Source organism: Heterodontus francisci, chromosome 2 (genome assembly GCF_036365525.1).
Source record: "Heterodontus francisci isolate sHetFra1 chromosome 2, sHetFra1.hap1, whole genome shotgun sequence".
Classification (NCBI taxonomy): domain Eukaryota; kingdom Metazoa; phylum Chordata; class Chondrichthyes; order Heterodontiformes; family Heterodontidae; genus Heterodontus; species Heterodontus francisci.
The window spans coordinates 188,006,229-188,025,528 of NC_090372.1; the positions used below are offsets into that span (position 1 = coordinate 188,006,229).

General features: G+C 40.0%; 1 protein-coding gene across 2 annotated transcripts in view; it reads right to left on the reverse strand.

Moving 5' to 3' along the window:
- The window catches only part of LOC137349379 (ATP-dependent 6-phosphofructokinase, platelet type-like), a 154,488-nt gene that overhangs the window by 21,539 nt on the left and 113,649 nt on the right, over positions 1-19,300 (reverse strand). For both annotated transcript variants that reach the window (XM_068014901.1, XM_068014890.1), the window contains exons 17-19: positions 15,076-15,240; positions 2,913-2,974; positions 1,438-1,549 (exon numbers count right to left, since the gene is read on the reverse strand). In XM_068014901.1, coding sequence (XP_067871002.1) covers positions 1,438-1,549; positions 2,913-2,974; positions 15,076-15,240 — 339 coding nt within the window. The remainder of the gene's footprint in view (positions 1-1,437; positions 1,550-2,912; positions 2,975-15,075; positions 15,241-19,300) is intronic.

The window sequence follows — 19,300 nt, forward strand, 5'->3', positions numbered from 1 at the left end:
TATTGGACGTTGGATTTCCAGGTTGACGTGTCCGACATGATTCTGCAGCACCCCCCACCCCGCCATGTCACCATTCCCACTCCAAAAATCCACACTAAATTCAGCCCTTCATCTTTCTGAATATGGTTCCTTATTTCACAAAAGCACAACTCTGTGATTGGAAGGCCCAGGATTGTAATGTCTGCATAAATTCTGTTCTCTTCTTCAAATGCATTTTTATAAGCTGCAGTTTGATTTTTCGGTGGAGTTTTTTGGGGACAAGATTCAGCATCTGATTTGAGCTTTACAACACATTTCCTTTCTATTTTCCTCAAGATCTTGAGATTTCTTGAGCTTCTGTCCTCCCAGAGTCTATCGTGTCAACTTTTGAGCTAAACTCTAAATTCCAGCATTGATTTTCTTAATCACTGAGGGCTGTAACCAGTCTCCGGTGTTACATTTTTTTATTATTTTTTATTACATTGTGCGCCTAATTTTATCCAAATGGACAGGTTCTTTTTTGGTTCTGAAAGTTTTTTTTCCCTTTTTATCCATAAACTGAATCAGAAACCACAGTGACATCAATTTAGCTTCCAGATGCTTATCCAAAAATCTGATCCTTTTCACAATAGTGTAGCACCTTCAAGAAAAAAAACCTTAAATCTCTTCAAATATTTCTCTCATAAAACAGATCGTTCCACCAACATTTGCATTATTTCCTTCCTTTGAGGATTCCCAACATGGGGCCACTTTGCTGACCACCTGCTTTGTTCTTGGCTGCATTGTTTGATCTTTTCAAAGTTCCCCCATCGATTTTCCCAATTCCCTTGTTCAAGTTGATCTGAAATGATGTCTTTGTTCACAAGCTCAACAGTAAAATACAATAGTAACCTGCAAAACTTTCCCAGTCTGAATTAAAATTTCCATGTCTGGAAATCAAATTCCTTTATCAGTTGAGTTGTATGACAGCATATTCCAAAGTCTACTACTTGGGTCAGCCTCCCATCTTTCCACTGAAGCTTTACTTTTTCCTTTCCTTGCAGGGTGTTTTATTTTCTTTGTTGAGGTGTATTTTCACATCATATGCTTAATGCCATGCATAAAGATCAATTAATCAGATTTCTCTTACTTGCATTTAACAGGTTCATTAAGGGGAGATCACAAAGAATTATTCACAGCATGCAGTGACATTCAGACGTCCTCTCCTGTCTTCACTGGGAAGTCATGCTTGCTTTCTTACAACTGGTAGTTAATTCTACGCAGAAGATTAAAATGTGACAAGCAAAAAGGTCATACAGTAGTAAATGTGGAATTGTGTAATTGAAGATCCACTGTGTAGTTGCCATCATTCATCAGAACTGCAATGCATAGTTAAAATGAAGGATTTCATTGAAAACATTAAAGCGCTCGAGTATAATAGCTTAATTTTGAGTATAGCAGCCAAATTCATATTTTTACCTGTTGCATATGGCCCAGGACATTTTTCCGGCAGTCAAACACACCCTTCCCTTCTTCGCTGTATAACTGATAGATGAAGTCTGTTGTATAATTTTCACTGCTGTTTTCATTTCTGTAACATACACAAAAAGATGAAAGATTTTCCTCCCTTAATTTTAATTCTAATTCAAACTAATTTCACTATGCCTCAGCCCAAACACAGAAAAACACTTTGCATTGTACCAGCAACATTTCCCCCCCCCATCCCCCACCACTTCTAATACCTATGGCGTCTCTGGGGTTTGGTGGGAGTTGCATGGGAAAGAGTGAAAGTCTTTCAGTAAGGGTTATCTAATTACAGTATTGATAGAAGCAAGGGGCCTCCTACGAAGTTTTCAAAACAAGGGATTAAAAAGATGCGAACATTCCCATATCTTTCAGATTTCTCTACATAATACATGCCTGGCCTGTCAGTGACCATTTTAAATTCATAATTCCTCAACAAAAAGAAACAGCCGTTTTGTATTCATCCCGTCAAAACTTTCAAATATCTTCACATTATGAGGTTAACAATTGAAAGTAACACTTGTGTTTACTTCCGAATATAAGCAATCTTATTTATAAAAATATGAGTAGTAGGCCATCGCGTCTGGTTAATATTCAGGTTTTCATCTCCCAGCAGTCACTGAATATATCACTGCTTTATAACGCTCTGTGCAACTCTTATGAAATGGGATTGACTTTAAAAAGTACTGAAGTTGTGATACTGGTCCACACTTTGCTGGTGTTCCCAGTTAGTCAGACCTTTCCTCTCAATCTTCAGCTCAAATTGTTTTTGTGCTGCAGATTGTGGGAAGTGTGAGCTAATAACGGCATTGGTCACCTGGGACTTTGGTGAATGATGGGTCCACGGTCTACCTTTTAACCAATATGATTTAAGGATTGAGAAGGAAACAGAGGAATGGTAGAAAGGGAAATAGGATGGATTACAGTCAAATTAGGTACAGAAAGAGAAATAAAGAGACGGAAAGAAAGATTGGATTGACAGGGAAAAGAGGCAGAAAGAAAAAGTTAAAAAAATAATTAAAAATTTTCTATGAACAATTTAATGCCAGCAGGAATGGGGACGCCACAGTTTCAATTGTTACCTTTCTGGGCCAGAGAGGCTGAATGGCATTGTAAGAACATAAATCTCATTAGGAGAGTACTTCCAATGTCAAGTGCCAGCCTGAACCAACCCAAAGTGATGAGCTCAAATGGTCACAAATGTACACACACAAATGTAGCAATTTCTTGAAACTCGTGGCAAGCTGCTGTTTTCATGAAGCTAACAACGGAGCAGCACAAATTGTCCAGCAATTTGTAGTGATTTGCAATTCACACAGTTTCACTTCCTTGCCCTGAATTGCTGGAAGATTGATACACTAATGATGTCTTTCACATTAAACTCAGCACTATTTTGCCTGAAAATACTGGCCCATTGATGCAATTCTCACCTGAGCACCAAACCCCGTTGGATGCTTGTTTTCATCTTTGCTGTCAAATGTTCTACATTGGACTGAGAAACAAAAGTTGATATGCATAAGATTAATGTCACATTTTAGGCTTTTTGATCACTTTTTCAAAGAAACAATTTGGAAATCACTTAATATTAGACTTTAACACAAAGTGTATTCACACAAGTTTAGATGGGACAAAAGGCACCAAAAGTCTTTCCCAAAGACTGTAAACACCAAAGTAAGCTTGCCTTGGTAACTGATAAACACTGGACACTCAGTAGTTGGTAGGGTAGAACTTTGCTTCCAGGCATAAACAGAGATGTTTGACTGCTTTCTTGATCTAATTCATCTTTTTATTTTAAACCATATCAGTAACTGGGTAAACATTTAAATATGTGTTGTGACGCATGGAGAAGTGGAACTAGAGAAAGACTGTGCACTCTTCCTGCCTCGGTCATAATATATAATTGGGGGCTCATCCGGAATAACCCAAAAATGGAATTCTGATGAGTAAGTGAAGACCTCCTCACAGACCTTAGGACGAAGAATGGACAGTAGTTCACCAGATAGTGGTACCGCCCAAGTATCGCCGGGAATTATTAAGGATAGCCCGTGAAATTCCTATGGTGGGACATGTAGGAATCCGGATGACCCAATCACGTAGAAGTCAACATTTTTACTAGCCAGGTCTTTACAAGGACGTGATGAGGTTTGTAAAATGTGCCATACGTGCCAGATTGTGGGAAAACTGCAACCTGTCATAAAACCGGCATCTCTAATTCCCATACCAGTTTCTGAGGAACCATTTAGTAGGGTGTTGGTAGACTGTGTGGGACCTTCACCGAAAACAAACGTGGGACATCAATATATACTCATTCTTATGGATATGGTTACTCGGTTCCCAGAGGCCATTCCCTCGAGAACAATTTCTGCTAAGGTAGTGGTAGAAAAGTTAACCCAGTTCTTCACTCGATATGGATTACCAATTGAGATCCAGTCGGAATCAAGGTTCCAATTTTAAGTCTAAAATTTTTCAGGAAGTTATGGATAATTTGGGTATAACATAGTTAAAGTCTTCAGCATACCACCCACAGACACAAGGGGCTTTAGAACAGTACCATCAAACCCTCAAAACGATCATCAGGGCATACTGTGATTGGGATAAATGGCTAGAATTTCTTTTGTTTGCCACTAGGGATGCACCTAATCAGTCTACCGGTTTTAGTCCTTTTACATTGGTTTATGGACATGAAGTAAGAGGTCCTCTAAAACTAATCAAAGAAAGGTTTTTAGAACAGAGGGACAAATCTTCGTGTTAGGTTACGTATCCGTGTTCCGGGGACGGCTCACAAGAGCCTGCAAAGTGGCTCAGGAACACCTGAAAGCTTCCCAAACAACCATTAAGAAATGGGCACACAAGCATGCCAAAACCTGAACATTTCAACCAGGGGATGAGGTCTTAGTATTGCTGCCTTTACAGGGTGAATCACTGACAGCATGGTTCAGTTGACTATCTAGAGTAGTAAACATTATTGGTGAAGTAAATTATTTGATTGACACCCCAGATGGCCAGAAAAAAAAATTGGCTGTGTCACATCAATAGGTTGAAACAATATCACCGCCAGGATATGCAAGAACAGGTATGACAGGTAGTAGGGCCAGTGAAGGATGAAAGGGATAGTGAGGATGAGGCAGAAGGAGGCCTAGACAATTCTCAAATTGAACCTCCTATCCGGTTAGCTAATACTGAACTGTTAGGGAGATTCGACAATATGCTTCCATATTTAGATGCAGAACAATGAGATGACCTAAAAGGCTACTCACAGCATTTAAAGGAGTCTGTAGGGACAAACCAGTTTGTACAACCTTAGCCGTACATGATGTGGATGTAGGAGAATCTTCCTGTATGAAACAACATCCATATCGCTTAAGTGCAGAGAAACAGGCCCAGGTGAAAGCAGAATTCCAACACATGTTGGAAAACCGTCTAACTGAATCCAGTCAAAGCACCAGTTGTGGTGGTGCCTAAACCTAACAGTTCAACTAGATATTGCATAGACTACAGAAAGGTTGCCGCAGTAACAAAGGTAGACTCCAACCCAACTCCTCGTTTGGAAGACTGTATTGACAGAGTTGGCAGTGCCACGTTTTTTACCAAAATAGGTTTGTTAAAGGGATACTGGCAGGTTCCTTTAACACCCCGAGCTAAAGAAATATTCCGAAGAAGGGTCACTGACCCGAAACGTTAACTCTGCTTCTCTTTCCACAGATGCTGCCAGACCTGCTGAGTGGTTCGAGCATTTCTTGTTTTTATTTCAGATTTCCAGCATCCGCAGTATTTTGCTTTTATTAAAGAAATATCGGCCTTTGTCACACCAGGTGGTCTTTTCCAATGCCAAGTGATGCCAATTCAGTCTAAAAAATGCCCCAACAACTTTCCAGAGATTAATAAACCAAGTGGCAGCCAGTGTTCCTAACTGTCTGGTTTACCTTGATGATGTGCTGGTATACAGTGACACTTGGAAAGACCACATGGAACAACTAGAAGTTCTGTTTAGAAAATTGTTGTCAGCTGATTTGGTGGTAAACCTTACCAAAAGTGAATTTGCAAAAGAATGGCACATGACAATCCAGCAACCTCCATACAAATTAACCTCAGAGATATTTCCTGTCCTGTTTGAAAATGACTGACTCGGGGCTTACTCTAGCTGAGGATGTATTCACTTCTGCATCATTTAGTAAAGTCTGGCTTTCTGAGATACAGAATCCTGAATAAGGCAAAAAAAGCCAAAAAATTATGAACTGAAATTGCATTCTTTGATGGATGATCTTTGTATCTTTACTCGATGGCATAGAGAGCGCAGAAGGCAATCTTTGAAATATATGGGCTTATGATGTTGCCAGTTTGGGCACCATGATCTTAGGAGTAGTTCAACTGATTGTTTGAAGCAGAATACACTCACCTATAAGCATCTGTTAGCACAATTAAATTATATGCAAGGCTGTCAGTGGGAGGGATGACAAGCAGAGATGACTGTTTACTGTGGACTTAAGAAAGGATAGTAAAAATAAACAAAGCACTTGTGTTTTTCCACTGCCTTTTCTGAAAGCACTTTGTGCTAGTGGTGTAATAATGATTATAAATCCTACTTTTTGCACATCCTTTCTCTACACATGTTTGAAGAGTCAGAGTGCAGTGGAAGAAGCTTCTTCCAAATCACTCTGGACAGTTTCAGTGCAATCCCAGACTAGGAGAGAGAGGGAGATTATTATTAGTGTGAAATGGAGTCTGAATTTATTTTATGGAAACACCTTTTGCTCTTTTCTCTGATAGTTTTAAGTATTTCAAATTCTAAGCTTCACTATGGATTTGGATTCACAACCCCTGTTGAAAAGTAAGCAAGACTGTCCAAGATGTGCTCCAGGGGCAGTCACTGGGTGTTCAAAGTTTGTTGAAGCATTTAAAAAATATTTAAAGTTTTAAAAAATTTAAAAGTTTTTAAAAGTTTATAACAATTTTTTTAAGCTTGTAAAAGTGTTTCAAAGTAGTTATAAGTTTTAAGAAGTGCTCCAAGTGTTTAAAAGTATTTAAAATCATGGTGAAACACTCATCAGCTATTGAGCTGAAGTCTGATCTCAAGGGTGTGTTTTCAGCTCATGAGGGCATGGTATGGTTTTGTTGGCACTGTGCCTCACTGCTCGGCCTCACAGATGCATTTCACATTGGAGCATGCTGCAGCAAGAAGTGGAAGTTCTCGCTGCAGCCGAGGAACTAGGTAAGGTCATATGCAATGCTTCGCCACTGACTGCAAGATCTGGGCCAATCTGAAAACATACCCTTGAGATCAGTCTTCAGCTCAATAGCTGATGAGTGTTTCACCGTGATTTTAAATACTTTTAAACACTTGGAGCACTTCTTAAAACTTATAAATACTTTGAAACACTTTTACAAACTTAAAAAAATTGTTATAAACTTTTAAAAACTTTTAAATTTTTAAAAACTTTTAATATTTTTTAAATGCTTCAACAAACTTTGAACACCCAGTGACTGCCCCTGGAGCACATCTGAGACAGACTTGCTTAATTTTCAACAGGGGCTGTGAATCCAAATCCATAGTGAAGCTTAGAATTTGAAATACTCTATAATTACTGAACATAAGAACATAAGAGATAGGAGCAGGACTAGGCCATTCAGTCCCTCAAGCCTGCCCCGCCATTCAATAAGATCATGGCTGATCTGTCCCAGGCCTCAACTCCTCTTTCGGGCCTGCTCCGCATATGCCTCGACTCCCCGAAATTTCAAAAATCTATCTACCTTCTCCTTAAATACATCTAGTGACCTGGCCTCCACAACTCTCTGAGGTAAAGCAATCCAGAAATTCACCACCCTCTGAGAGAAGAAATTCCTTCGCATCTCAGTTTTAAACGTGTGACCCCTTATTCTGTAACAATGTCCCCTAGTTTGAGATTTCCCCACCAGTGGAAACATAGGCCGGAATTTTACGGCGCCCCAGCGGGTTGCATGGTGGCGTGGTGGCGGCGTAAAATTGAGAAGCAGGCTCCGTGAGTCCTAACCGCCCAGAATCCGCCTCCGATCAAGTTTACGGAGGTCCGGTGGGGGGCGGGGGGGTGAGAAGCAGCCCGCCCGCCCAAGGCCAATCAAGACCCTTAAGTGGCCACATAACAGCCACTTAAGGGCCCTCGCCCACCTCCACGGGTATTTTACCCGTGGCAAGCGGGTGTGCCGGGGATCTGAAAGGCCACCAAGCTATAGCTGTCGGCCTTTCCAGACCCTGGGGGGGCCTGGCAATCAGGGTGCCCGATTGAGGGCCGCCCCCACCTCTGAACCCAGCCCCGGTATCCAAGATGCCCCCTCCCCCCAAACGTCCCCCCTAGCCTCATCAGGGCATGACCGATTCCCCCGGTGAGGCTGCCCGAACTTACCTTCTGTCCCGGTTCCATTGCATCCTCCTCGGTCAGCTGGGCTGCAGTCTCAGCAGTGGCCACCCCTCCCGGTGGCACTGCTGAGACTAAGAGCTGCCGGCTGCTGATTGGCCGGCAGCTCACTGAGGCGGGACCTCCTCCCTCAAGCGGGTGGAAGTCCCGACTCGGTCCAATTAAAGCCTGGGGATCCGTGAGATACGGGACGGATCCCCAGACTGGGCGGGAGCGGGATCGGCACCGACATTTAGGTCGGAGTCCGGCTCCCGTCCGCCCAGCGTAAAATTCCGGCCATATTCTCAACATCTACCCTGTCAAGCCCCCATAAAATCTTATATGTTTCAATAAGATCACCTCTCATTCTTCTAAACTCCAATGAATAAAGGCCTAACCTGTTTAGCCGTTCTTGATAAGACAACCCTTTCATCCCAGGAATCAGCCTAATGAACCTTTTCTGAACTGCCTCCAATGCTAGTATATCCTTCCTTAAATACGGGGACCAAAACTATACGCAGTACTCCAGATGTGGCTTCACCAACACCCTGTACAGTTGTAACAAGACTTCCCTATTTTTAAACTCTAACCCCCTCGCAATAAAGGCCAAAATTCCATTTGCCTTCCTAATTACTTGATGCACCTGCATGCTAACTTTTTGTGCTTCAGGTACATGAACACCCAGATCCTTTTGTACTGCTGTATTTTGTAGTCTTTCTCCACCTAAGTAATAATCTGCCTTTTTATTCTTCTGACCAAAGTGGATGACCTCACACTTTCCCACATTGAACTCCACCTGCCAAGTTTTTGCCCACTCACTTAACCTATCTATAACCCTTTGCAGATTCTGTGTCCTCATCACAACCTGCCTTTCCATCTATTTTTGTATCGTCAGCAAATTTGGATACACTACACTCTGTCCCTTCCGCCAAGTCATTAATATAGATAGTAAATTGTTGAGGCCCCAGGACCAATCCTTGTGGCACCCCACTAGTTATGGCTTTCCAACCTGAAAAAGACCCATTGATTCCGACTGTGTGTTAGCCAATCCTCAATCCATGCCAACACATTACCAATACCCTGAGCTCTTATTTTGTGCAATAACCTTTTATGTGGCACCTTATCGAACGCCTTTTGAAAATCCAAATACATCTACCGGTTCCTCTTTATCCACTCTGCTTGTTATATCCTCAAAGAACTCTAACAAATTTGTCAATCATGATTTCCCTTTCATAAAACCATGTTGAATCTGTTTGATTGCATTATGTTTTTCTAAATGTCCTGCTATTATTTTCTAGTATTTTCCCAATGACAGATGTTAAGCTAACTGGTCTATAGTTTCCGGCTTTCTGTCTCCCTCCTTTCTTGAATAGGGGTGTCACATTAGTGGTTTTCCAATCCGCTGGTACCCTACCGGAATCCAGTGTGTTTTGGTATATTATGACCAATGCCTCCACTATCTCTGCAGCCACTTCTTTTAAAACCCTTGGATGCAGGCCATCAGGTCCTGTCGACTTGTCTGTCTTTAGTCCCATCAGTTTGTCAAGCACCTTTTCCCTCGTGATAGAGATTGTTACAAATTCCTCCCTCCCATTTACACCTTGCTCATCTATCATTGTTGGGATGTTTATAGTGTCCTCCATCGTGAAGACCGATGCAAAATATTGGTTTAAATTATCTGCCATTTCCCTGTTCCCTGTTAGTAGTTCCCCATTCTCATCCTCTAAGGGTCCTACGCTTACTTTAGCTACTCTCTTCCTTTTTATATACCCGTAGAAGCTCTTACTTGTTTGTTTTTATATTTCTTGCCAACTTACTCTCAATCAATTTTCTCCCTCTTCATTAGGTTTTTAGTCATCTGCTGCTGGTTTCTCAATATTTCCCAATCCTCTGGCCTAGCACTAGCTTTCACCGCTTTGTATGCCTTTGTTTTTGATTTGATACTCTCCTTAACTTCCTTTGTTATCCACGGGTGGTTCATCGTTCTCATCGAGTCCTTCCTTCTGACTGGAATAAATGTTTGCTGAGTGTTATGAAACATCTGCTTAAAAGTCTGCCACTGCTCATCTACTGACTTTCCCTTTAGTCTATTTTCCCAGCCCACTTTAGGCAACTCTTTCTTCATACCTCTGTAATTGCCCTTGTTTAAGTTGAAGACACTGGTTTAAGACCCGGGTTGCTCACCCTCAAACTGAATTTGAAATTCTACCACGTTATGATCGCTTCCCCCTACAGGATCCTTAACTACGAGATCACTTATTAATCCTCCCTCATTACGCATTACCAAATCTAAAACAGCCTGTTCCCAGGCAGGTTCCACAATGCATTGTTCTAAGAAACAATCCCTGATGCACTCTACAAATTTGTCTTCCATGCTACCTTTGCCAATTTGATTTGTCCAGTCTATATGTAGATTAAAATCACCCATGATAATTGCAATGCCCTTCTTACACGCCTCCATTATTTCCTGATTAATACTTTGTCCTACAGAGAGGCACCTCCTCGGGGGCCTATAGACCACTCCCACCCGTGATTTATTTCCCTTGCTATTCCTTATTTCCACCCAAACTGATTCTACATCATGATCTATTACACCTATATCATTACTCACAACTGCACTAATCCCTTCCTTTAATAACAAAGCTACCCCACCTCCTTTTCCATTCTGCCTGTTCTTCCGGAATGTTCAATATCCTTGAACATTGAGTTTCCAGTCCTGGTCATCCTGCAACCACGTCTCTGTGATAGCTATCAAATCATATTCATTTATTTCTATCTGTGCTGTCAGCTCATCTATCTTGTTACAAATGCTACATGCATTCAGATAAAGAGTCTTAAGCTTTGACTTTTTACCATTTTTACCTACTCTGGTTCTAATTCCTGCTGTACTCTTATGCTTGTATTCTCTGTCCCTTCCTGTCACACTCTAATTAATGTATGCCCCTTCACTACCCTGCACCTCTGCTCTCTCGTTACTTTTCGACTTTCTAAACTTCCCTTCAATTGAACCCTCCCCCCACTATTTAGTTTAAAGCCTTATCTACAACCCTAGTTATTTGATTCGCCAGGACACTGGTCCCAGCATAGTTCAAGTGAAGCCCATCCCAACAGAACTCTTTCCCCAGTACTGGTGCCAGTGTCCCATGAATCGGAACCCATTTCTCCCACACCAATCTTTGAGCCAAGCATTTACCTCTCTAATCTTATTTACCCTATGCCAATTTGCACATGGCTCAGGTAGTAATCGGCGATTATTACCTTTGTGGTTCTGCTTTTTAATTTAGCTGCCTGATGTTTCTGCAGAGTATCCTGTAGACAGACACACTGCAGTCACAATACGCCAGTGGTGGAAGGGGGCTGATTAAGCTAATGGATGAAGAGCTGATCAAGCAAACTCCTGGACGGTGTTGAGCTTCTTGAGTGCTGTTGCAGTTGCATCCATCCAGGCAAGCAGAGAGTATTCCATCGTGCTCTTGACCTGTGCCTTGCAGGTGGTGGAGGCTTTAATTGTCACATAATACCCAGCCTCTGCCCTGCTCTAGTAGACAAGGCATTTATCTGATTATGCTTAGTACTCGAAATGACAACTTCTGTGGAGATATATTTGGTATAATGCAGGTATTAAATCCATGCCAGATATCACAGGTTTGTTGTCAGTTAGTTTCATTACTTCTATTCCTTGAGATTTCATGTAGGAGGTATTGGTTTATAATGCACTACTTAAAATATCATTATCACTGGATAGGTTAAAAAAAACTTAAATTCAGCTCTTAAATTACTGCACTAATTGGCAAAGATTTAGTGGAAGAAATCAAGCAAAGGAAATATATATAAATAAAGGAGCCTGCTCTGACCTGGTCTGGGCAGGGGAGGGCGCAGGATGGGCCAGCAAGTGGTTAGCATGTAAACTAGTGCAGCATTATGATTACAAACCCATCGCAGAAAAAGACTCAATTACAGCTTCTGTATCATACTATAATGCTTTTATATCTATTTGACAAGTATTTGCCATGCTTTAATAATTCCACTGTATGTTTAAAATACTAAAATAACAATGCACAGAGTAAGCAACAAAGCTTCTAAAACTTATGTAAGAAATTATAGACAGATGCAAGATTACCAGAACCTACTGAATGATAGCAGAAATGTTATAATTGTTAACATTTGATTCTCCCCCCTCCCCACCACTTTTCCTCCTTTTCTTCCAATTTTCTCCCTCCTTTCCTTCTTTTTTTGAAAGCTACTTGCTGGGAAATGGGTCCACAAAGACCAGCTAGAATTTCATCCAAATGCTAATTCTTCCATGTCCGAGTCAAAACAGTGAATGGCAACAGGATATTTGACTGTATCTGTGTATTGTGCATCACGACCATGTCCTCACTGGCGAGGCACATAAGTACACTTCCAGAAAGGAGCACTGGTAGCAATCAGGAACAAAAAAAAAATCACAGACACTTTACCCCTTCCCAATTCAAAGTGCTGAAGCCACTGTTAGTTCCTCTACCACCATTACAGCAGAGAAGAATTGTTGTTTAAGTAAGTATTCAAGTCTTCCAAAATCAGATTATTCTTCACTAATCCTTAGAAAATAATTTATAAAACAAATACAAAGAACGATACAGCAAAGAAGGAGGCCATTTGGCCTCTCATGTCGGTGCTGAATCTTTGAAGAGTTATCCAATTCATCCCACTCCCTTGTTCTTTACCCATAGCCCCATAAATTTCTCCCTTTCAAGTATATATTGTAATTCTCTTCTGAAAGTTACTATTGAATCTGCCACCACCACAGGCAGTGCATTCAAAATCAGAATAGCTTGCTGCATAAAAAAATCCTCATCTCCCCTCTGGCTTTTACACTAATTATCTTAAATCTGTGTCCTTTGGTTACTGACCCTTCTGTCAGTGAATACAGTTTCTCTCCACTACATAGTCAAAACCCCTCATAATTTCAGGTTACATAATTACATATTCAGCTTGTAGTTCTATAGCTTGAAGGAGTTTCTAGAGGACATTACAAGTAGATGGTGCACTGTTACAGAACTTTACTAACCTCTTTTAAATGGGAAAGAATAAGTACAAACATTATGTCAGCTGATAAGCAGAACACTGCAGTATCTCAGGGCTAAAGTGTCAAAAAATAATTTTTTTAAAACATTATTTGTATTTTGTATTCTAGGATTATTATTGTAATAAAAACAATGCCTAATGTCAGTGGCTTTTACTAATAGCTGTGTTTGTTTCAGAACCTGTGAGAACTTGCGTTATCATCCAGTCAAAGAAGATCATTTTCCTGGAGTTGCTTTTAAAATTGAGCTTGTACAATCAACTTTGAAGTAACGTTTCAAGTTCTTCAAAATGAAATTATATTGTAAATAACTAAAGCTTTCTCTTCCAATAATGAAAAAAGGAGTATGCTTACAATTAAACTCATTTCGACTTTTTATTGTTGCTCATCTTTCTACCCAACCACTAGGTGGCACTAATTGGCACAGGATGAAGAAATGGTCCATTTTGTAAAAACGCTTACTTTCCATTCCCGCCTATTTTACCAATTTGAGCACTGGAGATTATGCACAATTTCGTCACAATACTTTGCAGTTTCTGAGCACCATGGTATATTAAGAAGCCAGGCACAGCAAACTGTAAATGTTACTGTACTGTAAAAAGAAAATGGAATCTAATTATGGATAACTAAGAAAGTAATACTACAAGATCTGAGGCAAAACTTCAAGAATCAACCTTGATTGAACACAGCAAGGATAAAAAGAATGGATAAAGATCTTTCAAATGCTATGATACGGACAACGTAAGCAGATTTTAAACAATAATCACAGAACCAGAGGCCACAAAATAAGCAAGCTTCAAAGAAGACGACACAGATTAAAATCCCCCTCCGACTGTGAAGCAGATATGCAGATTGAGTTGAAAAACACTTAATGCTATATTGATCAATTCTTAAAAGGAGCTGAATCAATATAATAAGAACAGGATTGAAAGATAAGCATTAGTATAGTAAAGAAAAAGATTCATGTGGGTTTTCCCAAAGGACAACTGAAGGAATTCCCCTTTGTGAATATACCACTTGCAGTAGTGCAACTGAAATTTTTTTTTTTATATACTGTCAAAAATTGAGACTTTGTAGAATATTTTCAACACTTCTGAAGGAGGGAGGTATATCACAACCTTTCTCTGGCTGGTCCTGATTGTCATCTGCCATTGTGGCACTGCAAAGCAATAACCAAATTCCTTATTTAGCAATATGCTGTTCTCCATTCACGTCTTAAATGGAACTGATTCTTTCCATGATGTTTTCAATGCAATTCAAAGAACACTCTGATATGACAACAGCTACTGAAACAAAGGTTAAAAATAGACTAAGTGTATCCAAGCACATAATGTGGATGGTGATATACGTCACAAGTCATTTGATGAGACTCCATATCTTGTGTACACCAGAACCATGAAAAAAAGAGAAATGGGGTGGAGGGAGGGCGAAGTAATCATTCAACATGCTAAGGTCATGCCCTCTAAGCTCTGTATATTTATATAAAATAGCATTCTAGATCACACACACACACACACACATACACAGACACACGCACGCGCACGCACACACTTGCCTGGATGACTGCAGCTCCAAGAACACTCAAAAAGATTCATACCATACAGAACAAAGCAGCCCACCTTGATTGGCACACAAATCACTCCCTCCAACACCACCGCACCATGGCTGCAGTGCATACCATCTACAAGATGCATTGCAGCAAATCACCAAGGCTTTTTTGACAGCACATCACAAAGCTGTGGCCTCTGCCCCCTTGGACAAGGCCAGCAAGTGCATGGGAACACCATCACCTGTAAGTTCCCCTCTAAGTATCCGCCATCGTTACTTGGAAATATATTGCTGTTTCTTCAATGTCATTGGGTTAAAATCCTTGAATTCCCTATCTAACAGTACTGTGGGAGTTCCTACACCACATGGACTGCAACGTTTCAAAAAGGCAGCTCACCACCACCTTCTCAAGGGCAATTAGAGATGGGCAATGAATGCTAGCTTTGTCAGTGATACCCATGATCCCATGAACGAATAAAAAAAGACATGGATAGATACATATCTAAAATTGTAAAACCCACAAAAGCTTTCAAAAAATTATAACTAGGAAATTGTAATGAACACAACTCTTGAAAAATAAATGTCTATTTCCAAAAAGAAAATAAAACAGACCTGCAACTCGCGTATATCAAATTTCTCCTCATAGATGTAGGCAACATCAGCACCAGCAGAAAGGCCACTCATGCTTGCCAGGTAGCCACAGTAACCTCCCATTGTCTCAATAATGAACACACGACGTTTTGTTCCACTTGCTGATTGCTTGATACGATCACATGTCTAACAGGAAAATATCAAGTCAGTATAATAAACACAAATTAAATTGAGCAGAATAGTTCATAATCAATTAAATTTGTTTTAGCATCCTCAGTTATTCATCTGTTAGTGTGATTACAGAAAGCATTTTTAACCTATGAAATGCCAGCAACATTCAACATTCCTCAAATACACCAGTATAGTTTACTTGTTATTAAAAGAAATGTTATTTGTTGTTTACAGATGGACAAGATTATCGACTAGTTTTGTAAGTTAGTTACCTGGAATGTTGTTTTCATGGGTTAAATATTTTGCTGGACATGAATTCTAGGATTTGATTGTTTACTATAAATTATTCAAATTTTACTCTTAACAATGGAATAATTACGCTCACTTCAGCACTGTACATTGCAACATAGGCAAATCGTTTTATACAAGAAATATTCGTTTCACTACAGAATTAGGAGCACATGTTTACATTTTATAACATATGATATTTATGATATCAAAGGTAATTTTTGGTCCTTAGTTAATTACTCAATTATTGGTTTTTCCATTAAATTGCAGAAAATTTGCAAAGCACGTTTAGTGACAATAATTCAGTAAAGGGTCCAGATTTTTGTCATCCTCACTTCAAAATAGAGAACACTTTAAAAATAGTCATCCTCCAGTAAAATTGCACTTTCTAGGCAGAACAGAAGAAAAATCTGAAAGCAACAGTGGAAGCAGCATGCGACACAAACACTGCCATAGAGGATTACTTGAAGAATTTTGCAATGCCAAGTATACAGCACATTATGTGTAGATCCACAGTAATTATTATGCAGCTAGCATCATCATAACTGAAACTGAAAAAGGTGAGACCTACCTGCACAATGCAGTTGACAGAAGTATCAGCACCAATACTTAAATCACTACCTGGTATATTATTACTTATGGTAGCAGGCACAAGACACATTGGGATGCAAAACTCCTCAAAGCAGGTGCGTGCACGATGTAATTGCAGCAAAGATTCAAATGCCTGAATTTCCAGAACAGACATGATTTAGCTTTTTTTAAGTGCAGCTTAATACCATATTGCTTTATACGTGAGGAAAGATTTGGCTTGGCATTGGAAAACATAAACTTCAAGCACAAGTGCATGCAAAGCAGTTCCAATCAATACCTGCATAAGAATGCTCACACTGGCACATACAGCCTGAAGCAAGTTTGAATTAAAGTCAACACAATACAAATTTTGAGTACCAGTAAAGTCTGCAGGAAAAGATGGGAGAGACACATAAATAATTCGACACCCAATCAGGCAACACTTCATCATAATCTTGAAACTTAAATAAAAGAGGAAATGTAATATTAACATGGAATGAGTAATTGACAGGACTTGCCTCACTTAGAATTTAAAATGGGGTTATCGAAACTTTAGCAGATGCAAATTGTATGAACCCTTTTCTAATAATTAAATAATCAACAATAACAACTTGCATTTATGTAGCAGCTTTAACACAGGAAAACATCCCAAGGCACTTGGGCGTGTAACTGGGCAAAGATTTACACTGAGACAAAAAAAAAAGAGATATTAGGGAGGGGTAAGTAAAAGCACAGTTAAAGATGTGGCTTTTAACAAGGATCTTAAAAAGAGAAGGGGAAGAGATTTAGGAAGGAAATTCCAGAGTATAGGGCCTAAACTGCTGAATAGACAGTAACCAAATGGTGGGGTGAAAGGAGTGAGGGATGCATAAGGGGTCAGAGTTACAGCAATGCAGAGCTCTTGGGAGGTGTGTATGGCTGGAGGTGGATATAGAGTCAGGAAAGGGCAAGATCAAGGAGGGATTTGAACATGTGGAAGAGAATTTTAAATTTGAAGCATTGATGGACCAGCAGCCAATGTAGACCAGGCAGCACATGGGTGAGTAGGACTTGATGAGGGTTAGGACACCACCATAGCTATTCAGTCTAAGCCAGGTCTAAGTCAAGCATTACACCAGTGTGTGAGTGTAAGACAGAGACAAGCTAAGGATACTTAGCCTCATTTCTTTATTAATCCGGCTAAACATGAACAAGGGGTACAGAAAACTGCATGATTTTTAATTCTGCTCTTTTTTTTCTTTTCTCAATGAAGACAGCCAAGGACAAGACAAAGCAAGCAATTAGGAAGGCTAATGGTATGTTAACCTTTATTGCAAGAGGATTTGAGTACAGGAGTAGTGAAGTCTTGCTTCAATTGTATAGAACCTTGGTTAGACTGCACCTGGAGTACCATGTGCAGTTTTGGTCCCCTTACCTTAGGAAGGATATTATTGCCATAGAGGGAGTGCAACGAAGGTTCACCAGACTGGTTCCCAGGATGGTGGGAGTCCTGTGAAGAGAGATTGGGGAAACTGGGCCTATATTCTCTAGAGTTTCAAAGAATGAGAGGTGACCTCACTGAAACCTACAAAATACTTAAAGGGATGACAGGGTAAATGCAGGTACAATGTTTCCCCTGGTTGGGGAGTCTAGAACCAGGGGTCACAATTTCAAAATAAGGCAGAAGCCACTTTGGACAGAGATGAGGAGAAAGTTCTTTACTCAGAGGGTTGTGAATCTTTGGAATTCTCTACTCCAGAGGACCGTGGAAGCTCAGTCATTGAGTATGTTTAAAGTAGAAATTGACAGATTTCTAAATATCAATGAGATAAAGGGATCTGGGGATAGTGTGAGAAAAAGGCATTGAAGTGAATGATCAGTCATGATCGTATTGAATGGCGGAGCAGGCACGATGGGCTGAATGGCCTGCAACTATGTTTCTGTGTTCCTGTGGAACAAAATAACAGTGCCTAATGTGATTGGCTTTAAGGATCATAAAGAAAAACCATCATTGCATAGAAAATGTGACTGAGCTGGGTGGTGATTTCAGAGACATTTAACTTGATACTGCTGCAGAAAACTTCAGACAAAATAAAGCTTTACTGTTTCGATGATTGATCTACTCCCGAAGTTTTAAAGGTTTTTCTTTTTAGGATGTTGCCGATCTGTGTATTTCCTATTGTTGGAAGGTACACAAGCAATAAATATCAATTTTAATGCTTCTAAAGATTTAAGCTTAATGCTACCGCAGTTTCTGGAAAATGACAAAATGTTGCCTTGTTAGCACATAAACTATATGTGGCAGTTAATATGCAGAATTTTTTTTTTAAACCATTAATGAAAGTTATAACAGGCAAAGAGTTGATGCAGAGACAGATATTAAAAGTTTTTCTTAAGCTCCACTGCATGCCTCAGTTAACCTACCTTGAACATTATCCACTAGCACTAACAAGAGTCATACTGTTGTATACACCACAAAAATCACCAGTATGTTTTGGGAAAAGCAAAGGAGGACTTCAAGTTTTTGAATTATCTAGTTACCTAACCACTTGGATTCCACAGAAAAGACTGATAGGATGAGAAGATATTAGAGAGAAAAATACTATGGAGAGAATAAACTTTTTGGACAGAATCGACTGCTATCTGACTGGATCAGCTGTGCTGCAGTTGGCAGCACTCTAGCTTCTAAGTCACAAGCTTTCAGATTCAAGTCTCACTCCAGGAGTTGAGCAAACAAATCAAGGTTGACACTCCTGTGCAGTAGTGAGGGAGTGCTACACTGTTGGAGGTGCCGTCTTTCGGATGAGACATTAAACCGAGGCCCAGTCTGCCCTCTCAGTTGGACGCCACAGATCTCATGGCACTATTTCAAAGAAGAGCAGGGGAGTTATTCCCAGTGTCCTGGCCAATATTTATCCTTCAATCAGCATCACAAAAACAGATTATCTGGTTATTATCACATTGCTGTTTGTGGGAGCTTGCTGTGCGCAAATTAGCTGCCGTGTTTCCTACATTACAAACTTTGAAAGTCCTTTCACTAGCTGTAAAGTGCTTTGAGACATCTGGTGGTTGTGAAAAGTGCTATATAAATGAAAGTCTTTCTTTCTATGTCAGAGCAATGAGCTAACTGGATTAGGTTAATTCTGCTTTGAAGGTATCCTGAGTTATTGTAAATGAACTCCTACTATTCAGAAGCACAAGATGAGAAATTGTAGTTTACTGGTTTTCAACTAAATAA